Source organism: Anomalospiza imberbis, chromosome 6, assembly GCF_031753505.1.
Source record: "Anomalospiza imberbis isolate Cuckoo-Finch-1a 21T00152 chromosome 6, ASM3175350v1, whole genome shotgun sequence".
Classification (NCBI taxonomy): Eukaryota; Metazoa; Chordata; class Aves; order Passeriformes; family Viduidae; genus Anomalospiza; species Anomalospiza imberbis.
Genome location: NC_089686.1, coordinates 28705455 through 28722708, shown reverse-complemented (window position 1 = coordinate 28722708; position 17254 = coordinate 28705455). Strand labels below are relative to the sequence as shown.

General features: G+C 37.4%; 1 protein-coding gene and 2 long non-coding RNA genes across 5 annotated transcripts in view; 1 reads left to right on the top strand and 2 right to left on the bottom strand.

The window, feature by feature from the left end:
* NOVA1 (NOVA alternative splicing regulator 1) overlaps positions 1 to 6484 on the bottom strand; it is a 141134-nt gene extending 134650 nt beyond the window's left edge. The window contains exons 1-2 of one of the 3 annotated variants that reach the window (XM_068193011.1): positions 5858 to 6484; positions 3820 to 3963 (exon numbers count right to left, since the gene is read on the bottom strand). In XM_068193011.1, the coding sequence (XP_068049112.1) occupies positions 3820 to 3963; positions 5858 to 5993 (280 nt within the window). In that variant the 5' untranslated portion in view covers positions 5994 to 6484. Of the gene's footprint in view, positions 1 to 3819; positions 3964 to 5857 lie in introns of those variants that run through there. The other 2 variants (XM_068193010.1, XM_068193012.1) reach the window with 2 other exon arrangements.
* On the bottom strand, positions 990 to 3171 carry LOC137475585 (uncharacterized). Its single transcript, XR_010999962.1, has 2 exons — positions 1457 to 3171; positions 990 to 1351 (listed from the first exon to the last, which is right to left on the bottom strand). It is a non-coding gene; the product is annotated as an uncharacterized lncRNA (long non-coding RNA).
* A 192-nt stretch (positions 6485 to 6676) lies between the features above and the next one.
* Positions 6677 to 15832, top strand: LOC137475584 (uncharacterized). Its single transcript, XR_010999961.1, has 3 exons — positions 6677 to 6801; positions 13859 to 14049; positions 14891 to 15832. It is a non-coding gene; the product is annotated as an uncharacterized lncRNA (long non-coding RNA).
* Positions 15833 to 17254: the final 1422 nt, after the last annotated feature.

Below are 17254 nucleotides of genomic sequence, written 5' to 3'. Positions count from 1 at the left end.
AATAATGGAGAGCCAAGCTTGATATATTACACCTTTCTCCTTCCTAGTAGTTTACTGGAGTAATGATGCTGTAAGATTATTAATTATAAATTCCTGTAACTTAATGTGTTACTTATACATTCAATGTTTTTGAATGGTCTTTAAGAATCAGAATAAGAAAGTTTTCAGAAGGGCACTAGTGCAAAGATTAGCTAGACTACCTCCCATAACACATGAATTATTTTAAAAAATGATATTTAAACAGAAAACATCTAAATATAGAAGTCCCTTGGTAAAAGCACAAAATAGCCACACAATATTTCATACACTGTCTACATGAGATGGGAGAGGAAACTCCCACCTTGTTCTCCAAACATTTATATAACAACTAACTAGAAATCTGCTATAAGAACAACACATCTAATGTATTTCTAAAACCAGTAAAATCTTATCCCCACTTAATTATGCTTTAATTAACCTCAGCTCTTAATATAATCTAATTTAAGTACACCTATGACATCATATTCCAATAAACTGAAAAACACTGACCAAGTTCAAATTCACTCAAGCACCAAGTTCAGATCAGGCAAGATCCTGTTGCAAGATAAACAACATGATGTGAGGTAACATAATTTTGTGCATGTGTGTGCATTTGTGAGAGACCAGGGCGGGAACGCAGAGAGGGAGAGAGAGGGAGAGTGTGAGAGTGTGTGCACGAGAGAGAGAGACAGAGGGTATGGCAGCGTTTGCAAGGGAGAAATATACATGGCCTGAGTGGCTTTGAGTCCCGTGCTCACTAAAATGCAGAATGAGAAACACAAAAGCAATGACAGCTTCAGACAACAGAAATAATAGTTCTTCTATTATTAAAAAAAAAAAAAAACATGATTATAATAGCTTCACAGAATAGCCACTTTCTTGATCAAGTTAGTTAAATCTGTATTTAATTTTTAAACCAAAACCTAGTAGTCAATACACACTGTACTTTCTATGCAAAAGGATCAGCACCATTTAGTTTAAAAGTAGGGCATATTTTGCCATTTTAATGTTATTTCTGCTAGTCTTAGGGGACATGCCTGAACAGAAAAGAATCAGAATATCCAATGTTAAATTGCAGGAGTCCAGACAACAAGAAAAAGTCAGCGGTAACCTGAAAAGAGAACAATAAATTGCGTACTCAAAAATAAAACTGTAGTGGACAGTAATGTATTTGTATACTGCTTCCTATCTTGTAAACTAAAATGTTTAATGCAAAGTTGTTTTTTTCCTTCAATTTCTTGTAATTAGAGCTGCCATATAATTCTTCAGTAATTATGTCACCTTTTGACGTACAAAAATAATTCCAACAGAAATCAGTCTGCATACTGAAGTCCTATATCACAGAGGGAAAAGAAAAAAACACTATTAGATCATAGGAACTACTCATAACTTCTGTATTACAAGCACCTTCCTCCTTTCCAAACAGGAACTTACTCACTTTTCTAAAACTTTTCAGAAATACAGAAAACTTTTGTAGAAGCTTCAACAACAGAACATTCTACAGCAAAACATACATTAAACATATTTGTAGTCACAAGCATCAGAGGTAAGGACTAAGTAACATCTATTAGGAAAACAATAACTGTTTAAAAAACTTCATAAGAAAAATAAATCATAACTTCATCTTAGCTCTTTCACAAGGTTTGTATTCCCTAATGTTACACGAGCAAGAGAGTCTGGAAGAAACCCAAAAGCCATCAGCTCAAGGAATGACAGGACCTCTGAAAATTCCATGGGCTGGTGGTCAGACGCAAACAGAAATACTAACAAGAGCTAGCCACGCTGGAATCCATTTCCCATCCCTGTTCCATGCTTTAGCAGTTATCAGTCACCAGCTTCCTTAAAGCACTCACTTTCCATATGACACAACGTGGCTGCAAATTCAAGGCAGACTGTATAAAGTCAAACTGGAACTTCATTTGCACCTGTTACTGTGAAAATGTTTGGATGTCCCTGTCCTAGTTATTTATATTATTGCTGCTGATTTTAAGAGAGAATATGTTTATGTTGCAAACGTTTTTCTCATGTCATTCTAGCTTGAGATTTTTTATTTTTCAAAAGATTCTTCTGCTACTACTGTTGCATCTTTAGAGTTTCCTACACAAAAAAAAAAAAAAAAAAAGAAATTCTGATTTAATCAGAAAATAGAGGAACTATACTAGAGCACGGAACAAAAGATCTAATCTTTGGAGCATCCTTTCCAAGTGAGTGTAAATAAACTGTAGTAAAATGAAAAGGCTCATAATTTGGTATTTGGAATATTCTTCATAAACACCAATTTTCTGTAACATCCTTGCATATCTCATAACCCCTCATGTATAATGCAGAAAATCTATTTCATTTTCATCTATTGACAGTGAATTTAATTTACTATTGCAGCTCTTTATCCAGATTATGTTATTAATTCTGCAATCAGGCTCTTTAGAATGCTTTATTTCTTTCCTTTCAAGAGTTTTCACAATTCTACATTGATTTTTTTTTATCCTAACATACCTTTCAAAATAAAGGATCATGTTTTTCCTACCTTTCTAAAAAAAAAAGCTTCAAAAGCAACAAGCACCAGTTCATAAACTCTAACTTTCAACAGGAAAAAAAAAATCTACATTCAACACTTCAATCTCTGACTTTTCAGTATTATAAACTGCATTCATTAAGGAGATGTACAACAGGTGCATTAGAATTTCCACATCAACAATCATATTTGTAAATAGACCAAAATATCTCTGTTAATAAAAAGTTATCCACTTCTGCCTGACAGTAAAGTCAGAGGACACAAAAGCTAAATGCTCCAGTGTTAGTGTTCTGTTTACATCCATACCAACTGCCTTTGCTATTTTGTAGAATTCAGTCTCGTTAAAACAGAGTGAATGCAAAGCAGCTCTTATTTTCCAAAAGAAAAAAGTCAGCAACAGCTAGTTAACTCAATTCTAAACCACCAGTTACTCTTCAAAAATAAAAAAATCAAAACACAGAAGTGTCAGCTATGTTATTTTGCATCAGTTTTTAGAAAGTCCTCTAGAGCAAAGTTCAATTACAGAACGCTAATTTGTTCATCTTTCAGAAAAAATCCCCAATTATTCAACTGCAGAAGCTAAAATCTTGTCTATCATCATATAAGGCTCCTTCTTCAGAAATCTTATAAAGAAGGAATGCTAATTCCTCCTGAAACTTCTCATGTGCACTAATACAGCTAATATATAATGCTAATTTTTTTATTCATCCAAAGTATTTCAGTTTTATAATAGATTTTTCTTCCACCATCATGATAAACATAACATAAAGAATATCTAAAGAGAAGCACTTGTCCTCTTTACTTCACTCCAGAGCCAATGAACAAAGCAGTGAAGCAGAAAGAAGGTACATAATGGATTTAAAGTAAATGGCCCATTCTTTATGAGGCAGTCTCTCATTTTTACTCATTCTAGCTTAATTGTCATTATAATGTCTGGAAACTTCAAACGAACAATTATCTTTATGCCACCTGTCACACTGGTTCCTTAAAGCTAGATTTTTTTTTTAATAAAAAAATAAAGCAGTCAATGTTAATGAAAATAATCTTTTGTAGAAATACTGTAAAAGACTTTAAACTTATTTCAAGCAGTTAGTATCCAATTCAGTCCATTCCATAAGTTAAAACAGACAGAATATTTATATTCACAATTGCACTTTGAAACATACTTTTCTGAGACATAATGCTTCCTGCTGACTGGAAGCTTGACCATCAATATATGAAACACACTGAAATTTACATACATGCCTAAGAATTTAAAAATAAAAGAATTGGCTAATTTTTGCACCTACCTGGATAAAAATCTTTGGATTTAGACAGCTTGATGGTGGCCCCAGTCTCTTTCTGCAACTGAACAATTGTCTGTCCTCCCTTCCCAATTATAGATCCAGCAGCATAACTAGGTATGAGGACCTTTAGAAAATACTGGCCATCCTCTGAAAAATTGAGATATGCATGGTTAATATGGCTTATAAGTTGTCATTGTTCCTCCCCAGACCCACAAATAAACAAAAGGTTACATCTTTAAACTCCTCGACTAATTCATGCATTTATATCTAACCAGTTGCGTCATTATACAAGGCATGTTTAGCCTATGCCTTTGACAGTTTAAAATATCTACTTTTATTCTAAGCAAAGAACCCACAGAGGTTCCTAATTCAGGTAAACAAGAATATTGCAATTAAATTTCAAAGGTAGATTTTTTTTTTTTTGCAACGATAACCACAGCATGCAAAAATTATCAGACCCCTTTAAAAAAACTAAAGCCCTGCTTGAAAACGTGGTTAGTGACAACTACAACCTTGCTTGGAAATACTGCAAAAGAAATGACAAAACCAGGAGAGAACGAATTGTAAATTCTAATGGGCTATTTGTTTGTCATTAGCAAACACATGAGAACAGCAATTAGCTATTGCTTGCATTCTTCTTAAGTGAGCAAAACGACTACTCTGCTACCAAATAACCCACCCAAAATGTGGGGTTTTATTCCAAGCATTTCAGCCACTGCCAAGAAAACAACTCAACATAGTGAGGATGGAATCACTTGACTAAGTAATCCTCATGTATTCCTTTAGCACTTCTTAAGCGACAATGATCTCTTTTAAGCTCATTAATTAAAGGACACTAAGAAGAATTTTTCCCAATTGATCAAAAGCCTAAGTCACTTATTTTAAATACACTTAAAAGGTGACGAGATAGACAATGCCAGTCCTCTACCCACCACTAGCAATAAAGCATACCATCAAAACAGGAAAAAAATATATAGAATGAATGGAGGAGAGAAAGAAAAAAGGATCCCGGTCTGATTTGGAAACTGCAAAATTTTCAGTACCCTCATGCCACTGCTAAATCCAGCTACACTCAAGTCTGAGGACCTTTCCATAACTGTCTCTGAAGAAGTGCAAGGCAACAGGGATACGCTGGTTCCCCAGACTTGTGTTCTCCCCAGCAATTATGGCAATGTCCCATTGGCACGGATATCAAAATATCATGAAACCTGTTTCATAAAGTTGATTCTTTTTTTTTTTGTTTTTTTTTTTACCCCTAAGCAGAAGAAATTATCAGAGTTCACAATACTTCCCTTCTCTGAGACTATAAAGCGTCTCAGTTAGTGCCTGTGTTTGACAGTGGTGCCCACCCGTATTACCATAGCTGGGGAACCATGCACTATGTATAGCCAGACCACTGCTCTCAACATTGGGCAAATAAATTCACCTCTGCCTCGGTGCATTGTTATGACGACTCCAGCGCAAACGGATAAAGGAGATGCTGGTCCCGTTATAACTCATCTCCTCCAGGAACAGCAGGATGTTAACTAGCGAGTCCCCGTAGCCGAGGGGCGACTCCCCCCGCCACCAGCCAGCCCTCGCCCCCGGCTCGGCACGGCAAACACACGCCGTGTACGCGCTGACAATGGAAGTGAGGCCAAGGAGGAGGAAAACGCACGGCAAGGCTGAAATTCAACTTGCGACCCCGAGGATGTGGAAGGAGGGAAGAGCGTTTGCCGTCTCTTTCCTGCTGCCGTTTATTGTCGCCCATCCTTAAACGGGCGAGGGAGATAGCTGGGCTGCGGGAGCCCCTTGTGCTCCCTCCTCGCCTCCGTAGGGTCACGGCTGTGCAGCCCCAGCGTGGATATTAAATAAAAAAGACTGGTAGATGCTGAAAACCGACGCCATTTTGATGAATGATAACATTAGAGAAATGGGAATCTTTGGGCGGGGGGGTGGGGGGTTGGAAGAGGCAGGCAGGCAGGTAGGGAAGCGGAGAGGTAGGTGGGTGGGTAGGGCGGGGGGGTGGGGGTGGGAGGGAGGTGACAGAGGATATACCCACCGCCCGTGTTGGTCCTCTTGGTGCTGCCGGCTTCAGGGGGGGCTTCAAGCGGTCTTTTCCGGGAGTCCGGCGGGTCCAGGTCTATGGGAACCCCGGTGTGGGTCCCGTTCTGCTGGATGGGAGCTGCCGCCATCATGTTTGCTGCTGCTCGGAGGAGAATTGTCTCTTCCCTTCTCTGGTGGGGGGGCAGGGAGGGAAGGGGGGAGGAGGAGGAGGAGGAGAAGGAAAGGGGTGGAGGAGGAGGAGGGGAGGGGGCTTGTCCCGTTCTCTTGTCCTTTTCGAAAATGTAGAGCTAAGATCGGGATTGTCGAGGATGCTGCGCGCCTTGTTTATCTGGCACCCGGGGGGAGGGAAGGGAAAGGAGGGAGGGAAGCGGGCAGGACTGGACTGGAGGAGCAGCTGCAGTGCAGTGTCAGGAGATGAGGAGAAGGGAGACAGGGGAACGAGGGGGGCGAGAGAGGGAAAAGAAAGGGGGAGAGGAGAGGAGGGGAAAGAAGGAAAAGAGTGAGACAGGAGGAGGAGAGGACAGAGTGAGTGGGAGAGGAGAGGAGGGGAGAGAGTGAGTGGGAGAGGAGGGGAGAGAGAACGAGTGAGACAGAATCGGTGGGAAGGGAGGGAGGGAAGAAGGGAGGGGGAGAAGGAGGGAGCGAGCGGTGTAAATGGTGGGCGAGGGAGAGAGTGGGAGATGATTCACGCTGTTTCTGAGCCCCCTTCCGCCCCTGCCCGCCCTAGTGCCGCGCCTGACGCTGCGGCTCAGCTGCCCGCCGCTCCCGGGCTCCCGTGCCCTCCCTCGCTGTCGGGCTCGTGTGCACGGGGGTGGAGAGGGGGATCGCTGCCGGGGTGGCGCGGCGCTAGTCGGCTCTAGCCCTGGCACCGCGGGTGCCTGGCTGGGGGCTGGGGCCGCCACCTTCAGCTGCACCGCAAAAACCCTAAAGGCAGGATAGGTTAGAACCATGGGAGGGGGCACAAGGACGGAGGTGTACGAGGGCAGGCGGGGGGTGGGGAGGGGGTTGGGGATGATGGGGGGGGGGCTGATAAAACAGAAGGGCGGGGTTTCCATCGGAGACAAGCGGGAGATGAGGCCAATCGGAACAAAAGAGAGAGAGGCTGGGATTGAAGCGTCTCGCCAATGCCGGGCCGCCGCTGGCAGAGCCGTTGCGGGGAGGCGGGGGCGGTTTAACCTCTGCGGCGGGGGCGGCGGCGGGGTGGGTGTGCGCGGGGGCCGGCTGCCGCCTCGGGAGGGTCCCCGCCGTGATGCGGCGTCACCTGGGTTACGCGCTGCGCCTCACAGGCCCGCAGCTGCGTGGGAGGACGGCTGAGATCGCCCGGGGAGGCGGTGGGATAGTGAGGACATGTCCTCGCCGAGGCTGGCTGCACCACTCACGCGGCGCGGCGCGACACAGGCGGTGCGGCCGCGGCCCTTCCTTCCTCCGTCCCCGCTCGGCCACCGCGGGCGAGGGGCAGCGCTGCCGCTCCGCGCTGGAGCCGTGGACGCGCCGTGCTGCATCGCGCAGGCTTGTAAAGAAATTAATAAAGATATTGTTACGCTGTGACAGCCGGTCTAACCGGAGCTGTGCGACACAAAGCCGCGTTGCTTACCTAAATATTTCATAGACAATTTAAAGATATTTCACTGCGGCGAAGGTTATTTCTGCTTACAAATATCAAATTATTCAGGTGGAATACTAAAACGTTGTAAGATTCGGGGGGATGGGGAGGCATGGCTCGGGTAATTGTCTGTGCACCAGGAAAGCATTTTTACTATTTGACTCTGCTGTTTATCGACTCTTTTCCTTTGAAAAAAGTCTCAAAGTGCTGTAACTGTGACGGTAGTGGTCAGTACTGGAGCATCAATTCCGTACAAAATTTAGGGACGTGTGTTTATTGCGTTACACCACGCTCTGTGCTAAATTCGTATTGATGTGTGTGTATGCGCGGTATGGCTGCTGACTCGATTCCTCCTAATACACGAGCTTAAAACCTGGCTGTTAGTGGATGAAATCCAATTTCCATTCTAAGCTTCCTGGGAGACAGCTTTAGTTTTAGTAATCACTTACCATTAATACCGCCCCAAACAATTTTTAATACTTAAAATACACACATCATATATAATATATAGCACATCACCTCTGCTTATAAATTACAAGTCAGATAGGTAATGCATTATAGGATATTAAACCGTGCACATACTAACATCTAAACAGGCTTCTGCCCAAATGCATTCACAAATTAAGAACTCAATCCAGTACTGTACATAGGAAACTTCCAATGACTTCTTTGGGAATTGTGTCCCAGGAATGTGATATGTATCCTTCTTGCCAGCAGATGAAATAGATGCAGCAGATTCAGTAAAAATTTGATAGCATATATGGTCAGAAAAATGATTGTATAAAAATGGAACTTTCTTACTCATCATATACCCCTTGTATCTAAGATACTCTGACTCATAATTGCTTAGTTTACTGACTGAAATAAAATTCTAAGCTTCTGTTACCTTGGCAGTTGCTGACACAATTATGGTACAGCAAACTGGGGACTGGTTCTAGCTCTTCCATTTTCTTTACTAAGTTACAGCCAAAGAAATTTATTAGTATTTGAGCCAGAAAAACCACAGCCCGACTTGTAAATCTCAGGTCCAGTTTGTAGGCTCATCAGTCCTAAGAGGCCTCTCTTTATTTGTAAACCAAGCAAATGTCTTGCAGAAACTTTTGAAGACAAAAATAAAAACCACGATGTTTGAATTAAGCCATCTTGAGTCAATTTCCGCAGTGGAACTGGATAAATTATAACACTGCTCTCTTTATCTCACTGACTATGTCCCATTCATCTATAGCAACACTGAAACAAACAATTCTCTGGTTTTTAGACCACATCTGTTTTACTGTGCCCCCTGCACCAATTTTAATTATGTGACAGATCTGATTGGATTCAGCACCTGCAAGTCCTCCCTTTGGGATCTCCAATTAGTTTATAAAGCATTTACTTGATCACATTCTTGAAAAAAAAGTATTGTTTCATCATAACAGAAATATTAAAGTGTAGCATAAAAAAAGGTTTTAACGTGATGAGCGTCTATGTTGTTTGTGTATCTAGCTTCCATAAGCTTAGGGGAAAAAGTGGTAATCCTGAAACCTAATTTCCTCAGACTCAGCAGATGTCTGTCCTGTGTTAGCCTGTTTCTTTACTGACAGCTGTTTCACAAGTGCCTCCCCTCGTCTCTACAGAATGCCTTTTGTTTAATGATTTCCCTCTACATAATCTCCCATCCCACTTAGACAGGCTTTTTCAACTTTTCTAGTAGTTTTAGAAGGTTTTTTTATAGTTTCAAGAAAGGCTTATTTTTGAAGAAGTTAGGTTTAGCTAAGTAACTAGCCTCTCAGCTAGTTTCTTAGTAACAGTTCTACTTAACTAAGCCGATAGCTGCACGTAATCAACATTTCAACAAATACCGATTTAGTATTAAGGAAAATTTCAATTATTAAGCTATACTTGAGAATATGCACTTTTTTTTTCTCCTTATTTAATTGCTTGGAACAGTGATAATGAAGGTCTAAGGGGGAATATCACATTAAGTGCAGCCCTCTAGTGGCAGAGGTCACTTGGAGTTTAAAGCAAGCTGGGTCTTTGTCATGGGTTGGGACAGCGAAAGGAACAGCTTTTAGCAAAATGCAGGCAACTGCCCTGCATTGTTCATGGTCTGAAGCATGAGTGAAAATAGTTGTAATCGCCTGTGTTAATATCACCGTGCCTCCTCTCTATTGTAATATCTGTGCAGAAAGTACTGATGGAAAGTACGAAAAAGTGTATATCAGTAGTGTTTTCCTCTTTTTCCAAGTCTGTAATCTGTTCATCTTTTATGTTTTCAGCCAGCTCCAGACTGGCATACCTGACCAGAAGTTTTTCAAACAGCTTTGGGATCTTGTTTTCTTTCCTGTCTGTATCAGTCCTATCCTTCCATATAATGTATTCTGTAACTTCAGTAAGAGATTGTTCAGAGATGATATGGTATACAAATTCAATTTGCCAGCTTTCTTTTTAAGATCATTCTCAGCTGGTGGATGGTAGCATTCAAATTAATCTCTCCCACCGACATGGAACCTATGCTTACAATTGAAAGGGATTAGGAATTGGGAGAAATTAAGCATATATATTAACAAATAGAAATCTGCATAATAATTCAGGTGAAGTTTTAGTAAACATCATTTAATCTGATAAAGTCTACTTTGTGGAACAAGACTCAATCTCCATTTTCTTTTAGAGGTGATGGATAGTTCTCATCTGACTAACAGAATGAGGAGTTCATTTTTCCCCTTATGGGAAATATGACAGAGTCTAATAATCATTAGATGAAAAACGATACCTCTTAAACATACTGGCTAGGTAAAAGAAAACAGATTCTATCTTTGTCCTAAAGGACTGGCAGCTTTTTATTACTGGATGGTTGCTGTGACTCCTGTAAACTTTGGCTTCACTAAAATTACAGTTAGTGATGAACTCAGAAGATTCTTTAGCATCCATCTTCTGTTTATGAAACTATGACACTTTTTTTCTCCAATAACCTACCAGTTAAGCTATTATTATTGTTGATTAGGTTATCCAATTGTTGCTTGTTTAAATACTGCAGAATTTGCTCATCAGTAAATATTTTTTTAATTTCAGTGGAACTTCTCCGAGATTCCAACAATATTAACCAGAAAAAAATCAAACCCAGCATTTGGGAAAAATGTTGAATGTGTATTAGACAGAAAATGACCCTTATATCTGGTTTTCCACATTTACATTGCTTTTATTATCTGCATTATGTTATATAGATTGCTGAACTAAAAGCCAAGTGTCATACTCTTCACTGAAAACAGTATGGACAACTGCTAAACCTTTTCATATTGTAGATCATTGATGTGTAGCAGCTTTCTTTTTCTGGGAAACTGAGGATGATAACTTAAAATCAGTAAATAATGTGACCATATTATTTGTCAGAACATGAATATATTGGCTAAAATTCTTTTTCTGGTGGTGGAAGAAGGAATTGTTTGTAGGAAATCAATGTCCATTTCTTCTCTCTCAGCAGAGAGGTCACCTGTCTCCTATTCTGACAAAGTTCATCAAAATTCACAGATTTTTTTTTTTTTTTTTTTTTTTACTTTTCTTCAGGAATAAGGAATTTAATTGATCTGAGTCCTTCATTGCTGAATCTGTAGATCAAATTTATAAGGGTTTACCTGGGGATTTACCCAGATCTCAGTGTAGAAAACAAGATAGCCTCAGGACAAGGTAATTTTCATCTCTCCCAAGGAATTGACATTGTGGATCCAGATATCTGAAATTCCAGTGGCTCAACACTTACTGAAAAAAGTCATCCCCCTGTTGATCTTTATGTACAGTAATTTAAAGACCTTTCATTTCTCAGAATGAAAAAAAAATAAAGACTAGATTTCAATTGCCTTCCAAAAATAGTAGTGTCTTCTGTTTTCTTTAGGTTGTGTTTTGGGGTTTTGTGTTTTTTTTGTTTTGTTTTGGTTTGTTTTTTTTTTTTTTATTTTGGTTTGGTTTGTTTTTGGTTTTGTGGTTTTTTTTTTTTAGTGTGTTATTTTGGTTTTAATAGAAAAATTGATATTCAGGGATTAAAACTGCTATAAATTATGAGTAATTCCACTGTAATGAAACAATGTAATATCATGTGTGAGAGGTAGCAGGATCTCCTTGTGTAGCTTCATCAGTTTACAGTGTTACTGATTGTGTACTTTTTGTTACTATCTTACAAAAAGACACTGGCAAAGCATCTCGTCTACACACTGAATTCAGCCAGCCATCACTCCAGAGGCTTCAACAGCATTTCTTCAACTGTATGGTGAATAGTGTATTTTTCACGGAGTCAGCATACCTATTTCCAATCTGTCATAATTGCTCTAACAGTATTACTATTTTATGTGTCATTTTGGCCACCCACCACCAACTGTCTTATTTGTTTGAAATTTTGGCACTTTACAAGAAATAAAGTAAGGAAAAAGATACATTAACAGCAAAACTAGTTTCTTTTTTTCTGTTGTCAAACTTGATCCCCTTTCTAGAATAATGTAGTCTTACAATATAGGCTCTTAATCAGGATTGGTTTAGAATTTTGCTATAGTTCAACTCATGTACAAAAGTTATATTCGTAGAGAAGGTCAGAAATCTTCCTGGAAAAGGAGTGGAAAGGGGAAAAGTAAACATGTTGCACAGTAGACAAAGAAAAAAAATAAGAAGACAATAATGACAAAGGCACTGATTTTTTTTCTTTTGTAAGCAAAATTTATATTAAATTATGTAGCAAAATTTGAGTTGCTCGATCAATTTGCTCACTAATAAAATGTATACTATTTGAGATTATTAAAGACAACTATATCCTAGTAAAATGGTATTAATAAACTCTCCTACTGTTAACCATCAAGAAGCTCCACTTTGTCCTGTATAATTTATTATCAATTTTCCAAATAACAGGCTATTCCAGCAGAAGCATGTTTTACAAGTGTAATACTATTATAATGGTAGAAATTTTGCCAATGGAAAGGCAAGAAAAGTAGTGTCCCTAATATTATTGAAATGGAGACCTAGATGTTTTTAAAAACACTTTTAAAATGCTTACTATTAAAAAATGTATATGCCAGTATATTACAAATTAAATCTTCAGCACAGCAAGATTTTACGAAACAGTTATTACCTTTAAGAATACACCAGGCACTTTAAGAGTTTTCTTCCTGAAAATCAGCAAATACCTTAGAATTTCTTCTTCAAGAAATTATTTCACTTCATCAACAATGTTTAATGATTTCATTTTATTTCTACCCACTTGAAATTGATTACTACAAAATATCCCTTCTGGTGGGGGAGGGTAAGCAGCTAAAACTAACTGCCAGGATAAATTGGCCAGAATGATTTGGCACATATCCTGAATTTGCCATGAAAACATGTATCTGTGTGTCAGCTGCACACAAAGGCTATCTGGCCCCAGAAAAAGCACAGGGATTAGGCATAATGCTGCCTATTTGAGACAAAGGGTGTTCCTTAGTGCAGTGAGGTTAAAACAGACAGCTCATCAGTAGTACAAGTCTATCTGAATTATTTAGTTACCATTTTGAGCCAGAAGGAAATGGTGGCAGAGTATTAATGACTTTTGGGGTCCATTCATCTTTTTACTTTGTTTCAGTGAAAGCAGTACTGGAAACATGAAAAGGTGCCAAAATTTAAGACCAGTTTTACTTTAATCACTTACAAGATATAGAATCACTTTCTTATTTCAATGCTAGTTGAAAAATAGAACAGATTTTGATTTATATTTCACTTAGACTTATGAGATGGCTATTTATGTTTGTAAGTGGGTGCATGACCAAAGTGAATTGAACAACTCATATGCTCTAGAAAATAGAAGTCCATGGATCTACTGGATGAAAACTGTTTTATTGATTTCAAGGGGGTTTAATTCAATACAAAATACTTCAGGGAAAAAAAGTGAAGAGAGTAAAGAAACTATATAAAAGATATTAACATAGACTCCAATGCATCCTTGCAATAAGAGAGATTCTTGTCATATTCCAGTAATGGGAAATTTGAATTAATTTTGCATAGAAATATTTATGGATATGTAATAAGAATGTATAAAAAGAGTATTTAGGAACATATACTTTTTCATTTCTAATTAACTATATATGAACAAAATAACAGCTTGTATAATATTGAAAATATGGCAGTTGCAAAAATGAAGACTAAGGATACAGTTTCCAATACTTTAAAATCACAAGTTAAGGTGAAAATCTTCACATAGCCATGTGTTATGTTGGTAATAAACAGATCCAAATAAGGTATTATAGAAATTCTACATTATATTTATAAAAAAGCCTGATTATTTTTCCTGTGCAAATTTTTCAGAATATTTTTTATTTCAATATTTAAGCCAAGTAGGAGGACTCCTGTTTCAAAATTTCTAAATATTTATATTTTAACTTTTATTCTTACTTTTATTTAAAGTTTCAGGTTGTTTCCTCTGGGACAGAAAAAAAACATATGTTAAAACAGTAAAAATAAAATTGCTGCAGAACTGAGTCATTGCAAGTGAGATGAAAAATAAAAAAAAATACAAATTACAAAAAAACCCCAGAAACAGGATCATAGTGCATTTAGCAACAATGCTTGCAGATTCATCATGGCTCACAACAAAGGTATTTATAAGTGGACCTCCTGCCTCTGTCGCATGCTGTCATTGCTTTGGATTGACTGCTGTTAGATCCCTGTAATCCTGAGCCTCAGCATCTTGTCCTACATGTTTACCCGACTTGGTATGCATGTCAGTACGTATTTAAAATGGAAATGAACTCTAATCTTTGTACGTTTTAATAGAAAAGGGTTTTAATCTCCTAAACCCCATATTTACAGTGGTTTTGTTTTTTGTTTGGAGTTTTTAAAATAAAGTTTATAAAAAGCTGTGTTCAGAATTTCTGCTTCTATTTGTTAGTTTGGTTAATATTTGGCATTTCTTAACTCAATAATGTGTCATGGCAATAATATTATGGAATATATTCAAAGATGAGGAAAAGAATAGATTAACAACAACTACTGGTCTAAAAATCACATTTTAATAAAGGAAAGTCTTGTCAACTTTCTTATCTGTAATGCACTTGTAAGAATAAAATTTCATATTTTAGAAGACTCATACTACAGATATAGAAATAATATATGATTGTCATTTACTTGTGAGATTTTGTTGTCATGTAGATGTTACATGGAGATTAAAACCTAAATATTATCTATTTTAGAAAAGATTCATTAAAACTGTCATATCCCATTCCACTTGAAAATGTGTTGTTGACAACAGATGAAAAATAATGCACTTCCTCTGAAAGTAGTAAAAAAATTCATCAATATAGTTGATTTCCAGTCCTTGCTCCTGTAAGAAAATTCATGTTTGCAGTTCCTTGTACCCCATGTACATATAGGATCTTTGTGAAAATTACTGCTATTTCCATATTATGATTGTTATTAATAAATATTTGCATCATCCAGCTGCTCCTCCAAACTTGGTTTCATAACTATTTCTCTGTGAACCCTTTTCCAGTGACTGACCAACCTCTCAGTGAAGCACCTTTTCCTGATCTGGCTCTGGTCAGAACTTCCCCTGATGGAGCTTCATTCCATTTCCTCATGTCCTATCATCAATCACCGGAGAGAAGAGATCAGCACTTTCCCCTCTATTGCTCTTCTTGAGGAAGTTGAAGACTGAGATGAGGTCTTCCCTCAGCCTTTTCTTCTCCAAGCTCCAACAAACCAAGTGACCCTGGCTGCTTCCTTCTGCCTTTCACCATCTTGGTCAACCTTTTCTGAATGCTCTCTAACAGTTTCATGGTCTTCTTATGTCGAGGACAATAATATAAATGTGAAATCACCAGAGAAATTTGTACAGTGGTGTGATATGATAAGGATGCTTTTTCTTAAGAACCTAATGAAATACGTAACTCCACCTAGATACAACCTTATTCCTGGCATAAATTTATTGACATATGTAGGCTGCCATAAGGGAAATGGATCTTCCACTTAAGAAAATGTTGTTTAAATTTATAAAACTTTTAATTTTTGTCTAGTAAAAGTAGTTTCAGCATATTCCAGTCTGCTTTATTGATTTTGAGATTACTTTTGGAACTAAAGGTGATGTAATGAATATGTCAGGCAACTCAGTCAAGACCCCCACTTTTAATATCTGTCATCTAGTGTGTCAGGTTATTTCCCAAGTTAAAGTAGCAAACTGATAAACTAAGAATGCATTAGACACAGAAAGAGTGCACAAAAGATTATATTGATTTCATTAAAACATTATGATTCTAATCTAACATCATACACAATCGGTAAAGTTATTTTTTTAAGCAAAACATGCAAGCATTAAAATTCTTAGAGCAAAAATATCTTTGCTTAGTTCCACATATTCTTCATTTTAAAGTAAATGTGTTAATAGAAATGGGACTGTAATTTAAAAGTTTAGCTAAGTTTAAATAGCAATAGAATAGTCATTCCTGTATGCTGTACTATTTAATGTAAATCCCTCCTGCCTGTCCCTCAAGTTAACATACTGTGCTCCTTTAAGAATTTAACATATTATAAGGATGAAATATTTGGTACAACTTTTAACAATTTAAGAAAACAATAGAAGATGATGATTCTAGGAAATTAATATGTTAAGGATTTTTTTTCAGTTGTTAGTATCTAACTGTAGTAGTCACAATTTAGGCAGTAGCCACATGTGGTTCAGCCAAATTCAAAGATATTATTCTGTATCAAACCCTGAAAGATTTTGTTCAGTTATGCAAATACTCATTCACTTGAGTAGTCTTTATTAATATATGTGATCATATTCAACACATTTTTTTACAATTAATCAAAACACTGAAGTGTTGCAAAAAGAGTACTTTCTCTTTTCTTGTGTTTTTGCACAATTTTCTATACATGCAAATATCCTGAATAAGGTATTTAAACTGTTTATTATGTGATACATGCCTGTAAAACATTTTGTGTTTCTATTTCTACAACAATATACATTATTTTTAATCATTATAATATGAAGCTTCATTGTTCTTGAAATACTGCTTTTTTAATCAGATTTCTTATACTTAGATAAATATTACTTTGCAAATGTATAGAAAATATCAATACTTCAAACTTCTGTATTTTTCAAGTCTGACTTTTGTTAATTATCTTTTGGACTTTGTGGGTAAATTATTCATTATTACATTGTCATAATGTGGGGGAACTGGATTGCACTATCTCCTATGAATTACCTAAAACTGATTGAAAGCCATTTCTCTCATTGTTGCAGTTGTCACATTAGCGAAAGAAAACAGTCAGCATTCCTTGAACATTTTATTTCTTTAGAATCTCTAAGATTTCCCAGGAGAATAAATCATATAATCAAGTAAAAGTGCTTGCTGTGATCAATTCTGCAACACTGCATTACTTTTTCTGGAAAGTCATTTATGAAAGAATTAACTGTGTCCATGTTATTAATATCTTAATAAAACATATGATGACAGCAGGCATTGGTCATGGAAGTTTGAACAATATTTTATTGTGATTGTTTTCAACATCCAGTTTGATGAAATGAACATTCTGGGTAAATCCAGCCACCTGAGAATGAAGTTAAAAATTGTAATTACTTTATGGAAATAAAGAAGCATATCACTTGTATTTGGTGAATTTCAGTTTTATTAAAAATTTCTAAGATCTGAACTACATTTTAATGACCAAATTCTTTAAAATAAAAGAAAAATAGATCATCTATTAAAATGCAAGTATGTGCATCTATGTGTTCTTATACCTATGTACACACAAATAAAACACACGCATATGAATGATGTACATACCTTGTGTATGTAAGTATAT